Below are 25,593 nucleotides of genomic sequence, written 5' to 3'. Positions count from 1 at the left end.
TGTCACTGACTGTACATGCACACATTGAACAAACTCGTGACAATCAAAACATAAGATAATAAAGCACAAACTAACACAGATTCCCCATCTGAACACAATAAAAGATCCTGTCTTGTCCTCAGCTACATCATCTGAAATGAAGCAGACTTACCGTCAGCTGTAGTTTGGAATAAAGCACATCCAGAAACCTTTACGTTAACATTAGCAGATTTTTTTTGTTCCAATCTGTGACTGTGAACAAGAGTATCAGAGCACCGTGACTTTGCATTGCTAATGATTTCCCTCACACTAGCCACTGCCCTGCACTGGAGAGGTCATATGCTTCTGTGCGCAATATTTGCATACAATCGCCCCATTTACAGGCCCCAAACAAACGGCTTCAGAATTCAGATCAAACGTTTTAATTTCTGCCCAGCTGAGGAATCCGTGTGGGGACTGCGGTCTGTCGTCTCTTCCTCATTGTGCTGTGTTCTGCAGGGGAAGTGGAGGGTGTTTTTGACGCAATATGGAGTAAAACATAAAGGTCTAAAACAAAGAATGACCCATAAAATCTCTAGATAAGAGAACATGAGTTTATTATCAAAATAATCATCTATTTCTTTCTCCTTAGCCTTTCCGTCCACATTATCGCTGCCCACCTGAAATCTAACCCCCGACTCAACCTGCTCACTTTACTCTCTACCACAGTTTGACGTATTCCAGTGGGATTATTGGCTGCTTTTGAATAACCTCTTTAGCTCACTGGTTTTAGCAGTGAGGTGCTTAATGACGTTTACACAAAAAAAGATGTATGTATTGAAGCATTTATGCAACTTTATTTATTATTGACAACAACTTAAATTGATCTAATTGATTACAAATCTGCTTCACCAAGAGCAGGCAGTGACCTGAAGAAGGTCTGCTGTTGACATCTTTTAATCGCATAAACATTGACTTTGCAATGTTGATTTTTGGATCAGTATTGGCCCCCTTTCTATATGTACAGATGTACATATAGAAAGGGGGCCAATACTGATCCAATACTGTTTTGAGAAAACAACCTATTATGATAAACAATATCAAATACAAACAAAATATCACTTTAATATCCATATGCACAACACAACAACTAAATCTGATTTCACCCTCTGGGATGTGAATACAATTGGTTTTGACTCAGGTTAAGGTTACCTTCAGGAAATACATTAAATGTCTTCTTAAGTCCATCACTGTGTGTGTTTACATATTTTTACATATTTAAGTTATCAATACAAAATACTGAGTAATTACAATCAGCTCCACCTTTATCAGCTGTACCATTAAGTGATGAACACATTTATGCATCAAATATAATATCTAAGATTCTGATTATGCTTACTGATACTTGATAGGTATATGTTTGGTGCAAATACTTTTGTTACTTTTACATAAGTAAAGTGTTCAATGCAAGACTTTTCCCCGTAACAGAGTATTTATACAATATCACTACTTTAATTGTATTGCTACTTAAGTGAAAGATCAGAGTACTTCGTCCACCATAATAAATGATAAAGGGCTCGATATTGCATAACATGACCGTATGTGTGACATCATTTCTGCTGCTGCCTGTCAGAGAGGTGTTGTTAGAGAGAGATGCAGTTATGTGCAAACATTCATATGGGATGCCGAGGAGATTTATAATCCTCCATGACCCGTCTCAAACACTTTTTGTAAATGAAGGCCCAAATTATTCTGACCTGTACATACATAGAGCTTTTTCAGATAATCTGTTAAAGTATAAGTCTCACATAAAAATATCACTGATATATAAATGAAGTGAATCAACTGAAACTGACTGAACGCTGTGGTCCCCGTGTCAATTCAGACTGAATGATGACATCCGGAGGTCATTAACAGTCATTGCAACAATCATAGTTATATAGTAATAGTTTCTTTTCTTTGCACAATGTAAAATAATACACACACATAACAGAGATAAACAACATCACAGTGCAGGGTGAGGCAGAAACCCCACTGGGCATATTTGAATAATATATCATATTAAAAGGTCACAATAAAGAGAATACAAAACACAAAAGAAATATGCATAAGATATGATTTTGCTGACAATATATTTTTACAAGATATGAATAATGACAACAATAACAACACATTATAAACAACAACAACAAAAATGAATTAGGACGTGTGTGTGTGTGTGTGTGTGTGTGTGTGTGTGTGTGTGTGTGTGTGTGTGTGTGTGTGTGTGTGTGTGTGTGGATGCATGTACAGTAATGAGTAAATGTAGGCTTGTGTTTAGTAGAGATATTGGTTCATACACCTGCATTAAATTAACTCCTAAACAATAGTAATGTTAAAACTATAGCTATAATACAAGACCTGAAACAAGGAACACATAGACAATAATACTTTAAAGAAAGATTAATGATGTCGTTTTTTCTTGGTTATCAGGAGGCATACAATTAGAGATAGAGGGGACATTTGTTGGAATATAATCCAGTGATATAACATGACAAGCATGAATATTGTTAGCTAATTCATGACCAACATTTTCTCTTTGCAACACTTTAAGTGGTTTTAATATCTTTTGAACATTTAGTGGAGTAAAATGTCACAAAGTGTTCCTCGTTATTTATCAGGTCAAGAGAACGGAACAGACTTTCATTGAAATATTTGATGACAGTCAGGTGGGCGATACATAGCTCCAACAATAACATTCTTTCCACAAGAGACACCAGAGAGCTCTCAAAAAAACAAGACTAAACTATATTCTTATCTGACTTCAAAGTAAGATCATCCCTAATTTTAAATTCATAGTCAGCAGGAATAAACAGAGATAATCCACCTCCAGACCGATTCACTCTTACATAGTGAACTGAACTGTCATTTGGTCTTTCAAAGAGTTCTCTGGAGTCCTCAGTAAGCAACAAGAAGGCAAAAATTAATGTGTCACAGTTGCTAGAAAGACTTCTTATATTCAGATGAAAAGAAGAGAATCTATTAGGAGGCCAATAAACACATGAGTCAGACAAACTAAAGTACTTAATGCACTCCTAATGTTGAAAAGGCCAACGCTCAGAGTCCTCAGTCTCCAACATTTTAATAGCGCTTCCCTTCCTCTGCAGAAGTGAATTCAGTCTGGGGGAGAGTGACCGTGCACAGACAACACTGTGATGATCCGTCTCCACATTCCTCAACACCTCAGCACAGGCCTCTGCGGAGAGAAACAAGTCTGCAGGTATGTCAAAAATATTTGAATGGTTCATAACATTTGCCATCAGGCAGTGATCAATACTTTTATTTACAGACATCTCGATAAACCGTCATGTCATCTTAATACGTATGTGTAGTGCGATGACATAGCTTTACCTCAATGTTTCCATTGTGTAAGTTTAAAAACTTGCATGGTGACGCTGTCTGTGACCAGACCAGTGATACAATGGTGATTAAACCTAGGAACACACCCAGTCACACGCAGGTGTCACACCTGTCTCATTGTGGAATAATCACGTTCTCGTGATGTGTTCAGGGCCCCGCTCATTAATAATTAGGTGTCCTTGCTAATTTCTCTATATCGTTTGATGCTTTGAAATGAAAACGATGTTCTTCCAACACACAGTGCTACTGTAGCTTTGATTAAATATCTATAAATATATAAGCAAGTGGAACCTTTATTTCATGTTTTTCAGGAACGTCCACATTTAGGTGACATACATATACATATATACGCAATACATCATTTATTTATAATATGTATAACAACTGGACTATTCTTTTTTTTCTCCTAACTTTCCTCGTCGTTACAACCACTTTGGGATGGCCGTTTATTCCCGACGGCACGTGAAGGCAGCATCGTGAACACGAGTACAGCAAAGCGCAGCAGCCCCTTTAAGAACCTCCTGGGTGTGGAAAAGGGGAAGTTTTCAGCGAGTAGCCAGTTGGTTACGTCCCATTCCGCTTTACGTTACCCCTCGTTGTAAAGCTGTGGGACTTAAAGGATGTGTATGACATCTCCGTTTGAGGATATGCATTGACTAATGCGTATTCAGTGACTTAATGGTGCGCTGCTAGCTTAACAAATCAAATTGGACTTCAAACCGAGGTAAAGGACGGATGAGGTGTTGATGAAAGTGTGAGACGTTTCGGAAACGGACGCGTCCGAATGGATTCTAGCCGCTCTTCTAATCGCGACACCGCAACAAGGAAAAAAGTGGTGAAGAGGACCAGGATACAACTGAACTACCGATTCATCCGCGCGACAGAGGGGAAAGGGAAGTAAATATAACGCCGTGCCGCCTCACTGTCTCGTGCACCTCACCCCCGACCGCAGGCTCCCACGGACACCGCGGCTCCTGCGGCCAGATGAGAGCGTGGAGTCGCTTCTGCGGAGCAGCTATGACCAGCGCGCGGTAGACGAGCGGAGGCTGTGAGGCTCACGAGGACGAACCCCGGCGTTTCTTTATATCGTGTCTGGATTATTACATTGTCCAGAAGATGGGGCATCCTCCTCTGGAGTTTAGTGACTGCTATCTGGACAGCCCGGACTTCAGGGAGACTCTCAAGTGTTATGAACTGGAGCTGGAGAGGACGAGCAAATTTCTCAAAGAGTTGATCAAAGACGGCAACAGTGTAATCACTGCGATCAGAGGTACGACTTCCTGAATGCGGTCGCTCTCGTTTTTCAATCAAAACGACAATGTTTTGTATCGCATTCGCATACAGTGGCATGATGAGGGGTCAGCATCAGTGGGGCCTTTTTTAAGGGCCCGGCGGGATCCATGTGGGTGGGAGAGGCTGGTTCAGGGAGGTGCCAGTGCCCCCCTGGGAGAGGACCAACCAGCCGGCTCTGGAAGCCCACGGGTCTGCTGCAGATGTGCAGGACGAGCGGCTCAGTTGGTTTCCCCAAAACAAAACAAAACACAACACAACACAACACAACAGCTGCCTTCTTGCCTTTTCCGCCTCTGTAACGCCGCCAAGTTCCTCAGACGAAAAGCCCTTCAGTGTTGATTTCGAAAGACTTTTTTGATTTGATAATAAAACCCAGACAAAGCAGGGATGAAATATTACATAAGCCGCATCCTTGCTGCTGCTGGTGTGATCAAACCTGCCAAGTATATCTTTCATACATATCTTTCATACTTTCATACGGAAAAACACTGTTCCAAAAAGTCCTGGACTGCATTTAACTTTTTATGAGAATTGGATTGAATTTAGAGGATAAATGATGTATGATATATTGTTGTTGTGGCAGAGGCATCTGTAACTCAATTCAGATGTTTTAAAGGAGTGAATGTTTTGGTTTTTTTCCAGGCTACTCCTTGGCAGTACAGAAGTTCTCCCAGACTCTCAGCATCTTCCAATTCGATGTGATTGGTGACTCCCTGACAGATGATGAAATCAATATCAGTAAGATAATGCTACTTTGTGTTTACTGACTTTTAGACACCTTGCAGGAGATGTCATGCATTCCAGCAGGTTTTTTCTGTGTACTAATACCATAAATACACATTTTACATCAGAATGAGCAACAAGACATCCCCTGCTTGACCTCGGAGGAGAGGGACATTGATGTCAGCCACTTGGTGATTCCTCACAACTTGACTGAGGAATCACCAAACCAAATAGTGTTGACATTGTTCTGACTTTAGCATCAGAGCTTAATGACAATTGTGTGTGAATTATCATAAAGTTTATTCTAATGCACATTTGTTAACACTGGAGCAAGTGTGTTTCTTTTTTAATCTTTCCCTGTCAGACACTTAAGATAAGAATGAGCAATGTCTTTATTCCGGTCATCATGTTTGTGTTTTCCTCCCCAGCTCAGTCGTTCCAGGAGTTCGCCGGACTCCTGCAGGAAGTAGAGCACGACAGGATGATGTTGGTGCGTTATCGACTTCCTCCACACTTACTCTGCATCCCATTTAAACCCTCATTAGATATTAGAACCCACGCCAACATGTCCTGCACTAGAGATGAGACCACTTGAAGGGAAACTGTTGGCACATTCGGTTACAGATAACTAACTTCCTGTATGTTATCATGCAAAATCAACACATTTTTCCCGCATAATAGATATTCCATCTGTCTTTGTCCATTGAAATGTGCTATAATGAGACGCATGCACGACCCTAGATACTGTGGCATTGTGGATTATGGTAATTATTTTGAGATCAGTTTCCCCTTTTTCTCGTTCCCTTTTTGTAAATGTTTCTGATGCTGTTATTTCACACTTATTATACTGTAACGACTGAATATGTTATGGTGCTGGTGTTGTTTTTTTAAACCACCGGCTATATTTTCACAACTTATATAGTTGTGCACAAGTTGTCCCATATTCCTTCCTTATTTACGAAATCAGATAAACTCAAACTAACCTTGTTTGTTTCATCCTCGTACACGATCAATGAAGTCATGGCGTCTGTACAAGATCCAGTTAGACTGGGTTGTCTGGATACAGATCTAATTTTATAACAGGAAGTCATCTGGTAAACTGTGCTGGTCATGCTGTGGAGAGGAGAGCAGCATTATAATGAAATGTTCACACTCACACTTTACATTCACACTCTTCCAACATCTACAAACATACCGTGTTAAGAGTGTGTCCTGCATAAGGCGATACATTATGCGTGCGTGAGTGTTTGTGCATGTAGAATTGTAATGGCTGCTCCATGTTTGCCCATCCAGGTTCAGAACGCCTCCGATCTGCTCATCAAGCCGTTGGAGAAGTTCAGAAAGGAGCAAATAGGAGTTACAAAAGTAAGTGTTTCTACTGATTCATCTGCTCTTCAAGCAAAATGTGGCAAATATCATCATCATATATATATATATATATATATATATATATATATATATAATGCTGTTATGAGCTACTTCCCCAAATCTAATTTTGAGTGTATGTGTGAAACATTAATCTGTTAGGAACACCAATATTCACGTCTCTTCCTCAATGTGTAAAGGCATTTTGTCGAAAGCAGTTCTGTAGTTGAGGACAGCTCGTGTTTTTCTCAGGTGACCCCTTGTGTGCTACTCTACCAACAATTTATTCTGCTTTTAAAGTCATCAGGAATCTCTGTGGGATATCACCGTGATTATTCAGAATGACATTTGAGTTGTTTTTTTCTTCTGGTTGCATTCTGGGGATCAGCAGAGTGTTATTTCCTCCTCACTGTATTTAATAACCAGCCGCTTTCTTGCTGATTTTAAAACGCAAGCATAATTGAAATATACAGGCACCACTTGACTTGGGAAAACGAATGCATATTAAAAACGCGTATAGAAAAACAAACTATCTCATTTAATCCTAAAGACTTATTTTGATGGTTGCCAGTAACTACCGCAGCTTATTCATCCTAATAATACTACTAAAATGAACCGTTAATTACAACAATACTAATAATGTACTGGATAAGAAATCTGTGTTTTCTAAAAGAGAAAGGAAAGGAGAAAAAGGGGTCTTATGTCCTTTTAGAAGGAGAAAGTACTTGTGAGCAGACAATGTTCTACAAACAGTGAAAGTAGTCAAAATAAAATGTACTAGATCAACCCCCAACCCTACTTTGTCCAACCCCCTCCGCCCGGTCAGACAAACTCAAGTCTCATTTTGTCAAATTAGTTGAGCTACAATTTCTCCAAATACCCCCTGGCACCTACAGAGACACCCCTTGTTGGAAATAAATGACCTATAATAGCCTTCTGCAAATGTGTTGGCATCAGCGTATTTATCAGAAGAAATTGCAGGACAGAAATACCCAAAATGTTTAATTTCGAAGCAGTGTCTCCATCGCAAACAGTGTCTGCCCACCACCACAGAGGTTTTTCAAAGATTCATGGGAAACTTACATATGATGTACATTTAAAGAATCTTCAGCAAAAATGTTAATATTAGCTTGAAATATCGGGTTCAAGCTCAAATAAAAAAATCGTGCTAGTTTCCGAGAGCTGCTCATAATTTGGATCATAGATAAACATTTCTAAACGCCATTTGTCTTCTGGTCAAGCTTTGCTAGATCGATTTTCTTTTTTTTAATGTATTTAAAATGTATTTAATGTTTACACATCTGTCCTACAGGAAAAGAAAAAGAAGTTCGAGAAGGAGAGTGAGAAATATCACTCTCAGGTCGACAAACACCTGAATCTTTCTGCGAAAAAGAAGGATAGTCAACTTCAAGAGGTGGAGTACGACAATTGTTCATCAGTTGTCCAGTGAAATGTAGAACTGAGAAGTCACTGTTTGAAATGTCCTTTTTTTTAAATGTATTTCTTCCTCCAGGCTGATGACCTCCTTGAGAAAGAGCGTGTGAACTTCTATGAGTCATCAGTGGAGTATGTGTACCAGATCCATCAGGTGCAGGACCGGAAGAAGTTTGATGTGGTCGAGCCGGTGCGTGCTGCTCTCCCAGTCTCCCTATTTGCTGTTATGTCACAAGAGATTGAGGGAATATAAATTCGAATTGAAGAACTTGCTGAGTGATGTCTGTGGTATGTACTTCCTGCTTTGGTCGTACAGGTGCTGGCGTTTCTGCAGAGCATTCTAACGCTCAACAACCTGACAGTGGAGATGACTCAGGACTTCATGCCTTACAAGCAGGAACTGCAGCTCAGCTTGCAGAACGTAAGTGGTGCAACAAATGATGCCATCAGTGAGATTTAATATCTTCGTAATCAGATGTCAATACGATTCTAAAGTGCCGTCCGGTTTTGCCTGCAGACAAGAAACCACTATGAGAGCACTCGCGAGGAGATGGAGGAGCTGATGAAGAGGATGAAACACCCATCCCAGATTTATAAAATGCACAGCTTCCTGCCCATGGAGGGCTATCTGTACTGCCAGGAGAAGTGTACGTGTGCCGGATGTTTATACAGAAGCATGATACTCGTATGCACTCCTTTTGTTTTTGTCTGACGAGCCCTGTCCTTTTTGTTGTTGTTGTTTCTCTTTTGTCCCAACAGGGGCTTTGGGCGTGTCGTGGGTCAAATATTATTGCAGCTACAAGGAGGGGAGACGGCTGGTCATGGTGCCTTGTGAACAGAAGCCGACAACTAAACAGGTGCTTCGCGGAGAAAAAAAAGGGAAAAAAAATTGCGACAACAATTCCAACATTCACAACCACAGACCAACCTGCCCTGACATCTTCAGCATCTGAAGCCAGTTTATGTCCTCAGACTGCTGCTGTCATCGTCTCCACTGCACGTACCAACTCTCTCTCTCTCTCTCTCTCTCTCTCTCTCTCCCTCTCTCCAGGGCACTACGCAGCTGACACTGATATCCTGCATCCGCCGGAAGACAGAGTCCATCGATAAGCGCTTCTGCTTTGACGTGGAAACCAACGAGAGGTTAGCGCAAACTAATCTGTGACACGGGGAGATGAGGAAACGCGGAAGCCTTGTGGGATAAACAGGTTGAGGCGGCGGGGTGAACAGGTGGCTCACAAGGACAGAGTGTGAGGGCTAATTGGACTGTAGCCCAAACAATCCCTAAGCAATGAGCACGGGCTGGAAACAGATGGAAAAAACGGTGTAATTTCAGGGGGAAGGAACACAACAAGTTCTTATTTATATAAGCGGGCCGTTAAGGACAGCATGCATTTTAACAGGACACCCGAGCCGTAGGCTCCTCTGAATATGGACACACAGTGTGCTGGAAAGTGTCTCTAACTAATTTGTCCCAGTGTGCAAGCTGAACAACAATGAGGACTCGGCTGCTTGATAAACTGAAGGTGGCAGTGCTGTCTAGTGGAGAAGATGTGGCTCAAGATGTTTTACACAAGCCTGGGATGTCCCTGCAATGCTCCCAGTGCTGCTTCCTGACCCTGACCTTTGACCTCCCTAGTGGGTGTGTACATAGGGTGTATATAGTCCTTTTATAAATTGTCTTCATCCGAGTTTGCAAGATGCCGGCCTGAATCAGGAAAAGCCTGACATCGTTACCATCGTAGCCATGTGGCTCCTCCAGATATCAGGCTTTAGCGTTATTTCATTAGTTTAGTTTTTAAGGTTATCATGGTAGCTGATTAGTGCAGTTGGCAGCTTAAACTCGTAGCACAGTTGTCTCTGTTAACAATTGATCCAGTCGCCTATAAGCTGTCAAATCTGGCACCAGATTTAGTTGCTTCTGCAGGAGACAGATTGCAACAATACATTCTCATCAACTCTTCACGCTCGTCTTATTCGTCTCCGTTTGCGACTTCCATCATTAACACATTAGGCAAAATCAGTGACTTCAGCGACGACGCTTAAAGTACTTCTTCTTGTGCTGTTCTTGTTATTTTGTCCGCTTTTGTTATCTGTTTTACTTGGAAAAATGTCTCAGAGCTCTGAAACTAAATGTTCAATAATGGTTGGAAAATGTAGACGTGTGACTTGATGATTTAATTACAACCTTTGCATCTTTAATGGCATTTGTTACTGTTTCCATAGAAACACACCCGTCACTTTCCAAGCTCTTTCGGAGGGGGACAGGAAATTGTGGATGGAGGCCATGGATGGAAAAGAGCCTGTGAGTTAATTTCTCATCTCATTTTGGATTATTCTTCTCCGAGACATCATTTTTGTCAAAACTACTTGACAGCCAAAAATATGTACAATGCAATATGGAGTCTCCTACTAAGTGGAGACATGGCCACTGGTTATTGTGGTGACACGTGAACCTCCCAACGCCTGATAGATAGATAGATAGATGGACGGATGGACGGATATATATATATATATATATATATATATATATATATATATATATAGATAGATAGATAGATAGATAGATGGACGGATATATATATAGATAGATAGATGGACGGATATAGATAGATAGATAGATAGATAGATAGATAGAGTTTCCAATCTGGATTACAGAGTCTATCCAACAAGTGTTAAATTCAATCTCCTTAAATACTGGTAGGTAGTCTTCTTAATTGGATTGCACCAAATTAAAAGGGTTTTATATATTTACAATATCAGCTTCTGAACAACCTGATTTGTTAAGTACTGTGCTGGTTTAAATAATATATTTGTTTAACGGAAACAATTTTGTGCTTTTTTTGCAATCACATTCATGGTGTAAGGGACATAACAGCATTTGTTAAGCGCCGCAGGACGACGGCGAGGGTGATGTCGTTATGGCTTCCCTATTGCAGACGTGTGAGATGGTATGAAGCCTGTTCTGCTCATTAGACCATCGGCTGACTTCACACCACCAACGATTTCCCCTTTTGCTCTTCTGATCATGTGTTGGCGTTAATTGACACCTCTCTGTAAAAGCAGCCGCATGTTTGCTCCGCCTCCCACAGTCTCTGCATTCAGCAGTTTTGAGGCGATGGCATACCAAATTGCCGTTGTTGCAAAAATGCACAATATAGTTGATTCCTCTTTTGGTTGTAAACCCTGCAGTACTTCTCATATTAGATGGTTGAGGTTTATGAAAGGTGGATGCCGTGTGAGTTTTGGACTAAACCGATAGGCCGTCAGAGCCTGTGGATGTGAAAATAGCAGAAGGCCGCTTCTCAGCGGCCTTTCTTCCTGTGCCACTTCCTCAATGACTTCTGTATATCGTGCACATTTCACAAGAGCTTTTCCACTCGCTCTGCCCAAATATTGTCAAGCAGAGATGCACTGCACTGCACTGCTGCCAGGTCTGCTCTGGACAAGCATCAACTTACACACTGAATGCCCTTTAGCCTTTTGAGTGGCTGATATATGAGCTGGAGTCTGGACACTTTATTTTTGCTCATATGGGCCTCTTGGTGCAGCATGTGTATGCACATTCTAACATACTGTGTCTTTTGAACCATCCTCTGCCTCTGCTGTCTCATTGTCCACAGCTTTGCTCTCAGTGTGTTAATGTTCTTGCACATTTAACTGCTACTCTAGTAACCCCCTATCATCTAACACTTATTGACTTGGAGTCGACACGAGAGCGGAAGCGATTAGTGGAGCAACAAAAGTAATCAGCAACTGATAGATTAATTGTAAAAGTAATTTTTATCGCAGTAAATGCCGAATATTCATTGCAGAATCTTTTAGACTTTCAGACTGATGATGTCCCCCTAGGGTTCTGGAAAATTGTGGTTGTTAATCTTCTGACATTTTATTGACAAAACAATGAACCAAGTAATCAAGAATTATATCTGCAGATGTAAGCAATATGTTAAGAAGATTTAGTAGATGCCCATTGACAATAATTGTCGTGTTTTTTGCCCATAATAAACCTCAGGCGCTCTGGGAGCCAGGGCAGGTTAGCGCGAGACAGCCAACCGGTCCATTAATCCAGAAGTCTCTTTTTTTTGGACATTTCCAAACCAAGAAATTGTTGACATGCATGAACCTGTTTGCCAATATGGCAAATTGTATGCAATATTTCACTTGCAGATTACTTGAAGGCCCATTTGGGTGCACTTTCCACTGGAACTTCTGATAAGTTAAAAGTATTTGGCATCAAAGAGTTGGACGAAGAGACGATGTTTGTACGTTCCTCTTCGAACTCGCCTCAGCGAGTGGACATTTTGGCAATGTTCTTTTCTCAAGATAATCATTCAAACATGGGAAAGAAACTGACTTTTCTCTGCCAGTAATTCCTTTCTCAGATGGCAGTTTCATCATTTTTGTATGTACAGATCGGATTTGTCAGTTTTGAAGCATTGGTTTATTTCTTATTCTTGTTTTGTTTTTTTTACTAAAGAAACTCATGTTTAGATTTTGAGTAATTTCCTCCCGAAACAAAGCAGAGTTATGTCGTAGTTGTTCTATTCTCAGGCCTAAATCAATAATACGGCGTTATAGGGATATTTCACAATTATTTGACACAACCGTCTGTGACAACAAGCACTGGTCCTTGCTGAGGAGACCTTAAACAAGACTACTGTACTTCTTCCAGCTGCTCTGTAGCTGCCCTGACCTCTGACAGCCATTAGTGGGTGACAGAGTTGAACAGGGAAGAATAAGACAATGCTTTGATATCAAAACTACTTTGAGTTGGATTTACTCGTTTTTAAAGCTTCTCTAAATTGCAGAATTTAGAGAAAACAGAATTATTTTTTATTTGTTTGGTAGTTTTGTTTTACTCATGGATCTTTCCTGTTTTCCATCCGTTAACAAGACACACACTCTTTCATTCTGTCCTCTCGTCCTTTTCTTCCTCTCCACTTCCATTGTTGGAAAAAGTGGGCTAATGGTCCCATAAACTGGGATGGAAAGCCATCACGATATCCACCCAAGTTAGATTTTAGTTAAGCAACTCCCCTCATGAAGTTTCCCTCTTATGTTCTAAGAAAGACATGTTCATTAATCATGTTATGAGGCCAGTCTTAGATTTTCCATATGTTTCCTCGATTTCAGTTTTTTTTCCCCATTTCAGATCTATCATTCCCCAATTCACAAGCAAGCTGAAAGTAAGTCATTCATTACCCTATATTACCCTTTATCTTTAAAAAAAAAAAGTTTGCAATTAAATCTTTTCATCTTTTTTTACTTCCACAGTGGAACTGAATGAAATTGGATTCAAGTTTGTGCGAAAGTGCATCAACTACATTGAAACAAAAGGTAAAGGATCCTATTCCAGGTTTACTATCTTTAGCTCTGTTATATTATTTACTTTCCCTGAAGGGGGTGTATTTGAGTCATGTGGTGAATGTTATTGCCAAGCCTGCAAGCTGTTGCCAGGGAATACATGTTTTTCATCAGTATCCATTTCAGATTGTACAGAAGTGTAATCATCTTTATGCCACACATGTAATGTCAGTCTGATTTTATTTTTTTTAAAGGCTTTGTTACTAGTATTTTTTTAACAAAGGCCCTTCTCAAAGGAGGATGCAACTTTATAATTGTACAGTCACAAAATGTTAGCCATAAGCTTGTAATTCGACTCATGATCCAAGCATGGCATATTGTTTGGTCTCAAACTTAATGGTTAAATGAAGCGTGCACAATCAGGAAAGAACATCTGCTGCTTAGTTTTGGCTCAGTTGCCTCTGAAGAGAAGTGGTGCATTCCCACCGCTCCGTATTTGTCCAGATTACACTCTCCTTTTTTTTAAATGTATTTTTACCTCCCGCTATCCTCTTTCCAGGAGTCACACAAGAAGGAGTGTACAGAACAGTTGGCAGCAACATCCAGGTGCAGAAGCTATTAAATGCCTTCTTTGGTAAGCAAATAAGCCCGAGAACATGTTGTGTGTCCATATTCTCTTCGCTTGGACTTGTCTTCTTTCGTTAAAACAAAGCCGGATCTGCCACTTTTGTGAAGGTTATCTGCATGACAAGAACATGTCAGCAGGTTGCTGACTCAGTGCTCCTATTAAAGTGGCTGGATATTATATTGTTATAAAATCAAATGACTATGCATTGAAGGTGTGGCTTGTAGTGGCAAACCCACGAATATTTATTGCCCAGCTCTGATTCAAATGCAAATGAATGCTAATGTTGCTCTTTATCTGCTGTATATAGGCATCTGTTCATCACATCGTTAGCCACATCAACTTTTAAAGGTTAGAATATGTCGACATATTATATTGTTTCTGCTGCCCTTTAAGTGGCCAATAATAAATTGTTGCCGGTTTAAATTACATTTATTTGTACTTTATTTTCACAGAACATATTTGTAGCACATCAATAACATCAACACTAATCACAGGTGGTTGTCAGTGTTGTAAGTGCTCATGGAACTGAGCATAATGGCATTATGTTTTCTGTGTTTGTTTTTTGATTTGCTCCTTTTTATAGACCCCACAAATCCAGGAGACGTGGATCTCCAGAGTGGCGACTGGGACGTTAAAACCATCACAAGTGCACTGAAGTTTTATCTCAGGTATGTGTTATCTCTGTGTAGATGCACGTGAGTAGGAGACATAAAGTTAATATGTGGGAAATTCTGAATACCACCGTGTAGCTCTAGATCTACGGCTGTTTTTGACTGACATTGTTTTAATTATCTGTAAGTCTGTTCTGTAATGTATCTGTGAGATAGGCCTTCTTTAAATACATACAACTATAATATAATATTTAATTAATTAATTAATACACGGGTCGCATTTGTAACTTTGCAGAATCCTTCCTAGTGCAAATACAGTACCTGATATTCCGAGGATTTACGTATTTTCCAAGAATCTGTTCGCTTGTGATGTGTATGTGGGGATCTGGATCCGAATGCACATGAAAGCAATTGGTTGTTATTAAAATAACAAACGAAACGTAGCAACGTGCTTGCTGGTGTAATTGTGTAACAATTGAGTGCTGCTTTTTGTTTTTGTTTGTTTGACGTGGTCAGTTCTGTTGCACTGCAGCCTTGGACTTGTTTACGAGTGTGTGTGTGTTTGTGTGTTTGTTTCTCTGCAGGAGCTTGTCTGAGCCGCTGATGACCTACAGTCTACACAGAGACCTCATGTGTGCTGCAAGTACGATGTTTTTTAGACATTATCCAGCGCAAAGATGAGGGACTTGTGTTTCCATGTTCATGTGTTATTGGTCTCATTTCTTTAAGCTCTCTTCTTAGAACTAGACCTAATGTGTGAAACTCACACTGCAGTGTCACTCAAAATTGATGATGTAACAGTGATGATGTAAATGTGACTTTGCCTAAAACCTGTCGTCACCTGTTACATAGCATACAGTAATGGAGCAATGTTATTTTTCATTTCATGTTTTTTTTCATTTAAAGTACCAAAAGCCTTCATTCTTTCTGTTTGCAACGATGAGAAGAAATATAAAATGAATTGTCCATGGGAAATGTTGTTCAGGATAGATGCTCAGATTACATTTGTGGGAAGATTTCAGATAATCCTTCCAGATAGTTTGGGTGGTTATTATCAATTTTCCATGACTCTTGCGTATCTTTGCACCACGGAGAAGCATTGCCTGGATGGCAGGTACAAAAGAGGCATTCGTAAATCACCGCCTTGCAGGCTGCAGATTCAGCAGTTTAAGTCACTCTGGAAGCAGTAAAAGTCCGCTGATTATTTTCTACATGTCACACGACCTGGTCGTCTCCCTTGTTTTGGAGACGACGAGTTTAATAGCGTCAGCCTCATTCTGTCAGGACGTTACAGTAAGACAAATCGTGGCTTTAGTTTCCTGGAAATGTCGTATTTTAATAGGGGCTCAGTTTGTTTCCGAGACTTCTTTACTGGTCCCCTATGCCGTTGCAGTGTGTTCTATATTGTGTTTCTTATGATTTTGGTCTAACACATACTTTGTGTTGTCTTTGTGTCACAGAGTCCGATAACCTGGACTTTCGACTGAGTGAGATTCATTCTCTTTCCCACAAACTGCCAGAGAGGAATCGGGAGATGGTGGAGATGCTTATTAAACACTTGGTCAAGTAAGGTCAAGACCTGGTCAAGTTCTGGCATCCACTGTATTCATTACTGTACCTCTTGATCACTTCCTCAGATGACCTGAGGTGATGTGTCTGCCCGGTGTTAACAGTTCAATGACTTGATGTTTGTTGACAGCGTGTGCAGTCACAGTGAAGAAAATCGAATGATCCCTTCAAACATGGCTGTTGTCTTTGGACCCACACTGATGAGAGCCAAGGAGGAGACGGTGGCGGCCATGTTGGATATTAAGTTCCAAAATATTGTCGTTGAGATTCTGATTGAGGACTTCAAAAAGGTACATGTTCGAAGAATTCTAGGTTTTTTTTCCAGTCGGAGAAAAATAAATGTAAAAGACCATCAAGCAATTTCATTTTGCGTGTGTTATACATGTTAGGAAATGCTCTTATGTTTTGCCGAGATTAAAATTGATACCTCTCATTAATTACAATACATTTGAATCTACCACCGGCAGCTGGCTAATTTAGCTTAGTTTAATGACTGAATGAGTGGAAACAAAATCCACCTCTAAAGCTCACAATCTTTTTTTGTTTAATCCATCCCAAAAACCAGAGGGAGTGAAACTCATTTTTGGCAACCGGCGGAGACTGTATGAAGTTACTGGTCCTGGCTAAGAAACAGTCCAGTAAATACCCCCTAGTAAAATCCTAAATTGACGTTTTTAGATGTTTGATGCTATTAAACAAACAAGATGGTCTGAGCCAGGATGGCTGTTTCTAGTCTTATGCTAAGCTAAGATAGCCGGCTGTGGGCTGGAGCTTCAGACTTGCACATGCAGATGTCGAGGATGTTGATCTCCTCATGGAATTCTCGACAATAAGGACACTAAGTGTATTTCCCAAAATGTTGACCAATACGATGTTTCTTAATGTGGTTTTGTGCAGCAGAAGCATTTGTTTACCAAATTACTAATTTGGTGTTTGAAACGAGTCCTTTTGTTCAGATTGTTTTGTGAAAAATAGTAATTTGTCTTTCCAATTCTATTGTCGTTGTTTGTTTCTGCTCCTTCTCATGTATCATGTGTAGTTGTATTTAAGTTACAGTCTGTAACAGTAGCCACTAAACCAAAGTGTGACGCTACGTTTTCTTATGATTGCAGATCTTCAGTTATATGCCAGAGGACAGCACTTGCCCGCCAGTCCCCCCTCCGCGGATCACCCCGAGAAAGCGTCAACCAATCACCATCTCCAAGCGTCCACCTCGAGTTTACCAAGCTCTTAGTCACGACCTCCACCAGCACACCGAGAGTAATTACAAGGCTCCCTTGGCTTCGTCATCATCCTTATCATCAACCCACTCTATCCATGCTGTAGTACAGTAGATTATGTTTTGCTTATTCACAAATTGCAGAAAGGTTCTTAACAGTAGTAGAAAATCTAAATCTATTAATTCCCTGTATTTATTCATTCTTTTTTTTTTCTCAATTGTTTATCGCTAGTGCTTTTTTATTATAAGTGTGTATATATATAAACCAAACCACTTTTTTATTCTCTTTTATAGTTCTCTCTTTTCTTTTAGAGACTCATCTTCAAGGCCTAAATCGTGTAATTGTTGAACCCCTCATTAAGTGGGTGTGTCTCTGTGCACTGTGGCAGAGCACCTGCAGCTTTTCCTGCCCACGTTGGTTTAATATTGAACTATTCTTAACTTACTTCTTATATAAACAAATAGCCAGCCCTGTATGATTTTTGATTTTTTTTTTCTTTTCTTAAACCACTGAAAGGCTTTGGTTGCGTTACTAAGATTTGACATTCAATTACATTGTATTGCTTTGTGACCTTCGGCACATTTATTGCTGTGCTTTGCATGTTTCTTTATTGAAGACAATGAGCATTCCTTCCACAGAGTAAAACATTGACATTTATTTATCGGTTATGTTCTGTCTTTGCAACAGATGGCCAGAACGACAGCTCCGTCATGGACGGGGAAGTCTCAACCAACCCTGTTCCCCTGCAGAGGACAAAACCTGTAAGCCTTGCTCCACTCGTTCCAAGGGAACCGCCTCCAAGACTGGCATTGATGCCCAGACCAGCGAGCCGTCATGAAAGACACTTAGACTCCGACGCTGGCAAGTTAGACGACACAAGGCAAAGGCAAGATTCTGCTTCAGCGGCGAATGGGGAGTCTGGAGTCTACGTGAGCAGAGTACCATCCTTCCAGAGCAGGAGACAACCTCCGAAAGGCAGAGAAGGTAAAATGAACCCTGTGTTCATGGGGAGAAACTTCCTTCAGTCATACTTATTTATCTTTAATTGACAAAAATGTGTTTCTTCCAGATTTTATGGGAACTTCACAAAGGGGTGTAGTGTAAAGTAGAAAACAAAAGTTGGGATTTATTAATCGGATAAATAGTCGTAGACGAGATAAACATCGTCAGCTAGCTCTGAATGAGCTTGTTTCTCTTTTGTCATGTGGCTTAAATCGGCCCTTAAAACTGCCTTCTCTTCTGTTGGTTGATTTTATGCCTCTGCGCCGGCAATAGACGTGGCCAGAGGCATTGGGTTTTCAAGTTGTTTGTCCATTCTCTGTCTGATGTCTATCGCCTTGAGGGAATTTCTTCAAATTTGGCCCAAACATCCTCATGACTCAAAGGTGACGGGGACACGATTTTGGTCATAAAAAATGCATTCGCTAATTATGACAATTTTTGTGTTTAATGGTATAAAATGACAAAGACATTTTGGACAGAAACCGTAAACCGTAACTTGACTGGTTGGAGGAGACGTACAGATTATAAATGAACAGTCTTAATTTTGCCATTTACAATTGTATTGCAAAATGTGTAATTCTATATTATGGTTGTATTTCTTTCAGGAGATTCTGATGGTGTGACCAGAACAAGGTCCACTGAGAAACATGCCATTTGTAGACCCCCTGTCAGGCCTCCTGAGCCCCCCTCCAGATTTCCCTCTCAACAAAAGACCCCGAGTGCAGCCAGCAGCGAGGGCTCAGCCTCCTCCTAGTAAGTACTCTGCTGTCTTCCAAAAGTTTGTCACCTCCTTTTTAGAGACACCGGTCAACACAGACGTGCAGAATCAGCGACCCTGAAGGCATTAGTAGCTTCGATTATCAAAACTGTCTGATCAAAGAATGGACGATAATCAATATTATTATATTAACAATGGACCTTGTGTATGGGGTCGGTTGTAAATAAGCAATCGTTTAACAAATTCACCATATCAATTTAAAAGGTGATTATCTGCCTCTTCCCGAACGCTCCGCCAGTATCTGCACCCCGCTCTTCTCCTCATTCCCCTGTTATTCCTGCTTATGAGGAATAGACACAAAAACCCCAATTGACCCCAGCTGAGGCTGATTACCCATCCACCGTTCCCTGAACCCCACCCACCCCCTCCCCCGGCTCCACCCACTCTGCAACTGAGCCTAACCACACCCCGCTGCCACAGTGACAATGTCTCAACAAAAAACAAATAAAACAGATTATAAGTTATTCATTTCGTTATCTTGAAATTACAAAGTGTTTTTCCCATGGTAATAGTTAATAGGGCTTGTTATCTAGTAAAACCTTTTTTTTTATAAGAATAATATTAGCAATGGGTCTGTTCCAATAGGTGTCTGAGTGAGCTGTTTGCGTGCGCCGTCGGGCACACTACATCAAACAATTATTTAGCTGATACTTTTATGACTTACAATAAGTGCATTTTATGTTAAATCACAAAATAATCTACTGAGGAATCTCACTGATATGTTTATCTACAATACTAACATGATGTTTGTTCTTCTTCTGCAGTGTTGCCTCTAAAACTAAGTTTTTTGAGAACGCCTCCAAGCACGTTGGCAGGTATGTAAATAAATGTTCTTATGTGCTCCAGTCCGTCCTATTCTTTAGTTCAGTACACTGATCAGACACACATATTTTTACTTTCCTGTACATGACAGGACACATTAGTAAAATCCCAACTAAACATTCTAGTTAGACTCTTTGTGGAAACATGTCTTCTCTTTTATAATTTGCTTGGATGGTCCACGTTAAGGTCCTTGCTGCCCTCCCTGCACAGTCAGTGATGAAAACTGCCTGAGTGGGAAGAGTTTTTGGGAGTTTGATCAAAGAGAGTTTATCTGTTTCTACATTGTATTCTATCTGTCTTACATACAGACATATAAAGTTGTTGTTTGGCATTTGGAAAGAAGCACAGACTGTGACTCATAGTGACTATTATCCCACACAGCTGTATAATATGAATATTGTGCAGATATATAGTTAAATCTAACAATAGTCTTCAACAAGCTGTTGAAGACTATTACAGGTGGAGAAACCACTTGGTTGCTGTTCTCACATATAAAAAGTGCAATCAGCGAATCTAATCCGTCCCGCTAGCTGTTTGTTCTGTGTGCTCTGATGAAACAAAAATCAGGTGTACATAGCCCTGGCCCTGTCAATGGGACAAACAACAAACAACAAACAACAAACAACAACGCACAACGCTATTCCAGCCAATCGGCGACATGGGACGTTCGTTCTTGTGCACAGGGCAGGGGAAAGTCCATGGATGTATAAAGAGAAAGCAGTGACATGAAGGGAAATCTCTGTCTGGGGAGGCATTGACATGTCAATGTGGCATATGGATATGTCTACATTACACATGGATAGATAGTCTAAAATATATAGTATACATTATTTTGGCACAACAGTATGTGAAAAACAGCTTATTCACTTAATGCGCGAAAGGCCTAGATAGACATCTGAGTGTAGTAGAGAGACACTTTAACACTCCTCCAAAAGTGCAAAAGTTCACACAACGGCACACCAGGGTAAAGAAAAGGGAGAAAGAGAGAGAAAGTACTAGTACTCGGTACTAGTAAAAAAACAGCCCATCACTCCTCCAAAATGAGTAAAAGAGCGCACACACACACACACACACACACACACACACACATCTGGCGACGGCGCACCAGGACAGACGTAAGACGACACACACAAAGTCAATGAAAGGGCTCTCAAACTTAACTGATATAAATAAGTAATATATCAGGCTATAACAAATATTTTTTTTTCTAATGAAGCGTCAAAAGGTGAAAAGGTATGATTTTATGTTATTGTGGTTATATAAATGTCATTTATGGGGCTGTAAGAGTGCTTCGCGACCACCCCTTTGAGAACAAACTGTTTTACTATAATCGCTGTTTTCGAAAGGCTAAATGCCAACAAATATAAGAATAATACTTCGTTATGATGAGAATTTGGGAAATTCTTATCTTTTTCCATTAACTTTTACACTGAGATAAGGCTACAGCAGCAATAACACCTTGTTGGTTTTGTGTGTAAGAAAGAGAATGGGGATGGTATACTATTGTATGCAATAAGTCTCTAAGCTATTATTAATATTAGTAACAATAATGAGTGTAATTAATAATAATGATGATAATAAGTATTATTATTATGTGGTATATTAATAATAACCATTAATAATATTGATATAAAAGGAATGTCAACATTCTGAAGAAATAATTAACTATTGGATAGCCCCAGACATATATTATGTATGTATTTTCAGTGTTTTTAAAAGGAGGTTTGAAGAGAAAGTCCATGCGCCTCTCCCTCTGCTGTTGGTCTTTATGTGCTTCAAAGGTTGTGTAGCCGCGGGCAGCGTCTCGTGCACACCATTGCCAGTCAGGAGTATTTAGCAGCTGCTCAGGAGTCATTCCGTGGACTTATTGTGAACAGTATAATCACATTAAAGTAGACTTTAATCTCATCAGATCAAATAATTAATTTCCAGAATTTGTTCTTATCAAATTTAGCTGACATCTCGGCTTGCAGCCGACCGAGGCAAGTACATCTCAAACCCGTCTTTCCTTTGTCAACAACATGCAGTTTAACTATCTGGCGCTTAATCGGACCGGTAGAGCGCAATGGTACATGTACAAGCAAAAACATGGGCACATATATAATATATATATATATATATATATATATATATATATATATATATATATATATATATATATATATATATATATATATATATATATATATATATATATATATAGGCTCCAGCGCCCCCGCGACCCTAATGAGGATAAGCGGTATTGAAAATGGATGGATGGATGGATGGATGGATATATATATATATATATATATATATATATATATATATATATATATCCATCCATCCATTTTCAATACCGCTTATCCTCATTAGGGTCGCGGGGGCGCTGGATATATATATATCCCTGTTTATTAACTTTGCATTGTGCGTGCTGATAAGGAGCCAGCCTGCTAGTCCAGGGCCGTGTCAATACGACTCTTGCCAAAGGTTTTTAAGGCAGTGGAGAGTGGACATGGATGTTAGTGCTTCAGCGGAGTTTCATTGGAAAATTGTTCAGGTCTTAGTATCCACATTTCTATTCACACTCGTTTGCTGTCACATAGTCAGTCCTTCCTCTCGGAAAAGTCCCTGTAATGTTTCACCTTTTCCGACGGGTAAGATCCTGCAGGTCACGTGGTGTGTTGTCATTGGCGACCGCAGCTTTCCTTTGTTCATCAGACGGTGTTGAGTCAGAAAATAACCATGCGGAGCCCATCGAGAGCTATCCGCGTTGGCCACCGTGAAACTGCTGCTGCTACTTTTTAAAGCCTTGTTATCAAATCAGTTCAAATATTTATCCAATTAAATGAGTCAAGTGGTCACAACAAAGTGTTGTGTATTTATTTACCATGATATTGTTTTTTAAATATTTATAAAAAATCTGCCAGATATTTTACGAACCAGCACAATTTAGATAAAAGTCCATCAAATCTGTCAAGAGGTCACGGCTATTTCATGGACTTCTGAGAGATCACACGGGCGGTGCAGAGACATGGTCTTGCACTTCCTGCATTCATAAAGGTATTTTTTAGGAGCAAGTGGTAAAAAGAGGACTGGGGTGTATCGGCCGAATCCTGGGACATATTATGAATGATGAACATTTAAACAAACAAAAAGGTTTAATATGAAGAAATCAATTAATACAACTATAATGTAATCCTAAATTATTTTATTTTTACCTTTTTTTTTTTTATAAATCTATTTGTATATTGATTATATTTGATCAATTAAAAGTACAGTAGCCAACACGCACAGGTGTTATATAATAAAGTGACTTATTAAGTGGCTAGGAGGCAGGCAGGAGAAGGGGATGGCATGAATATGCTACTAATATCACATTTTTATATCACAAATGCACCCAAAAAAACAAACATCCATATTATACCTCTAATCCTAAAAATAGGTAAAAAACACACATTTTTGGAAACCAGAACAAAGCTTAGAACTGTCCTGGAAAGAAAGTTTCACGATACTAACTTAATCAGCCCTAATTTTCTCTCCTTTTCTAATTTAGTCCACCGGCCTCTCCGCCTTCATAAACAGTGACGAATGTGAAAAAAGAGGTGAGATTTACCGCCATTTAAAATACTGAATAAATTGAGAGTCTGTGATTTTCCTGTTTTAATTAGTCTATTTCCATGCTTGTTTCCTCAGAATTAAAGTTAAGGAGACTCGGAGAACGTCATGTGACGTCTACACGTGCTGGAGGGAGTCGGTGTCACTGATCCCAAGAGGAAGTCGCCCCCCATATATCGTAATGGGTAGATCTGATTCCATCTGATTTTATTTTTAATGGGAAGAAAGCTGTTGTGAGGCAGCACATTAGCAAATGGACTTTTGACGGTACTATTTTTCCCTTGTTTCATGCCAGTTGACAATTTAGGTTGACAAACTGATATTACAATATTTCGTCATTTTACAGTGTTAAGAAGTTTGAATAGCCAATTTTATTGGAGGCAACAAACTGCCATAACTGGTGATAACAGCTTACTTAGACGCTTTGTCTACACTCTTCACACTTTGCATTGTAAAATAGATCTCCCAAAGAATACTAATTGACTAAATAGGGTTAATCATTATTAATTTGAAAACGTGAAATATTAGTTCTAGATTGTATAATAAACCATGTAAGGATCCATCAACGAGCTGGATGAAGAAAATGAATGGAGCAAGTTACATCAATGGAATAATTATTTCTGTGGAAGCTATTGTCTGTTTAAAAGATATTACAAATAATATTTAGACACGTGGAAAACGTGTCATTCAGCCATGAGTCACTTTCTAAGAGGCATTACTAAAAAGGTATTTTGCTACCCAGTCAGACTGTATTAGTATTAGTATCTGTCAGCGTAGTTAGAATGTACATGATGACTAAAATGTTTTATAGGGAATTATTAAAACTAGATTTACGAGTGTACAGCCCCTCACTCTGACCTTGGTGCCGATCACTTCTTACCTCATGTAGGTAGGTCACAGGAGAGTCCTAGAAGATTGTTTTTAAAATAGTTATGTATATTTTAAACTTTTGTTTGATAACCCAACTTGATAGCTCTGGTTGTCTTCTGGTTGCAGCAAATAAAAGTTCTTAACATGACTTCTGGAAATATGTTTGTGTTATCCATCCATCCATCCATCCATTTTCAATACCGCTTATCCTCATTAGGGTCGCGGGGCGCTGGAGCCTATCCCAGCTGACATAGGGCGAAGGCAGGGGACACCCTGGACAGGCCGCCAGTCCATCGAGGGCACATGTAGGGACATACAACCATTCACTCTCACATTCACACCTATGGGCAATTTAGAGATCAATTAACCTGCAGCATGTCTTTGGACTGTGGGAGGAAGCCGGAGAGCCCGGAGAGAACCCACGCTGCCACGGGGAGAACATGCAAACTCCACACAGAAAGACCGCTCCGACCGGGAATCGAACCCGCGGCCCTCTTGCTGTGAGGCGACAGTGCTAGCCACTACACCACCGTGCAGCCTGTTTGTGTTATTGCATGTTTAAAGTCCCATCTCCTCAGTCAGTGAGCTGATGTTTGAAATGAGTCATTATCTTAATTTAGCACAAGGACAATGTAAACGAAACGGGGAATCAATATGCAAAGATGAATTAACTAGAATCCAACAGTGGTGGAAATTGTGCAGCGGCAAAATCAAATAATGTAAATGAACAAAAAGAGGTAAAATGACAGAAAAGGGAGTATTGTTTTCCAGAATAAAAGTAGCAACGACAAACAAAGCTGGGTTTACCCGCGGCCGTATTCCTCCGTCATGTTGCAGTTTCCATAAAAAATGTCATCACTTTATTTTATTAGACATATATGGGAAATTATACCATACGAATTCTTGAGTTATGGTCCAAAAATTGTTTTGTGAGGTAGAAATTACCTTTGACCACCAAATTCAAATCTATTCATCCTCGAGTCCAAGTGGATGTTTGACCCAATTTTAAAGGCATTC

At 39.9% G+C, this 25,593-nt stretch overlaps 2 protein-coding genes across 2 annotated transcripts in view; one reads left to right on the top strand and one right to left on the bottom strand.

The window, feature by feature from the left end:
• Positions 1–3,890: 3,890 nt before the first annotated feature.
• LOC117743282 (oligophrenin-1-like) lies at positions 3,891–24,724 on the top strand. The gene is made up of 24 exons (XM_034551160.1): positions 3,891–4,627; positions 5,293–5,388; positions 5,802–5,863; positions 6,667–6,738; positions 8,051–8,152; positions 8,252–8,362; positions 8,489–8,593; positions 8,690–8,819; positions 8,932–9,029; positions 9,224–9,315; positions 10,399–10,477; positions 13,328–13,361; positions 13,450–13,512; positions 14,039–14,113; positions 14,691–14,775; positions 15,303–15,361; positions 16,179–16,284; positions 16,418–16,577; positions 17,400–17,547; positions 18,195–18,491; positions 19,115–19,262; positions 20,052–20,102; positions 23,645–23,693; positions 23,785–24,724. The coding sequence occupies exons 1-23, from the start codon at positions 4,474–4,476 to the stop codon at positions 23,667–23,669; spliced, it is 2,352 nt and encodes a 783-aa protein (XP_034407051.1). The 5' UTR covers positions 3,891–4,473; the 3' UTR covers positions 23,670–23,693; positions 23,785–24,724.
• Positions 6,407–25,593, bottom strand: part of LOC117743283 (androgen receptor-like) — a 43,008-nt gene continuing 23,821 nt past the window's right edge. The window contains exon 9 of the mRNA XM_034551162.1: positions 6,407–6,486. Within this exon, the coding sequence (XP_034407053.1) occupies positions 6,448–6,486 (39 nt within the window). The 3' untranslated portion in view covers positions 6,407–6,447. The remainder of the gene's footprint in view (positions 6,487–25,593) is intronic.

Source organism: Cyclopterus lumpus, chromosome 14 (genome assembly GCF_009769545.1).
Source record: "Cyclopterus lumpus isolate fCycLum1 chromosome 14, fCycLum1.pri, whole genome shotgun sequence".
Classification (NCBI taxonomy): Eukaryota; Metazoa; Chordata; class Actinopteri; order Perciformes; family Cyclopteridae; genus Cyclopterus; species Cyclopterus lumpus.
This window is presented reverse-complemented; position numbering and strand designations above follow the sequence as displayed.

Coding starts and splice junctions, on each gene's coding strand:
- LOC117743282 (XM_034551160.1), top strand. CDS start 4,474: ATGGGGCATCCTCCTCTGGAGTTTAGTGACTGCTATCTGGACAGCCCG. Junction 8,363..8,488: donor AGTTTGATGTGGTCGAGCCG/GTGCGTGCTGCT, acceptor TTGGTCGTACAG/GTGCTGGCGTTTCTGCAGAG. Junction 13,513..14,038: donor CAACTACATTGAAACAAAAG/GTAAAGGATCCT, acceptor TCCTCTTTCCAG/GAGTCACACAAGAAGGAGTG.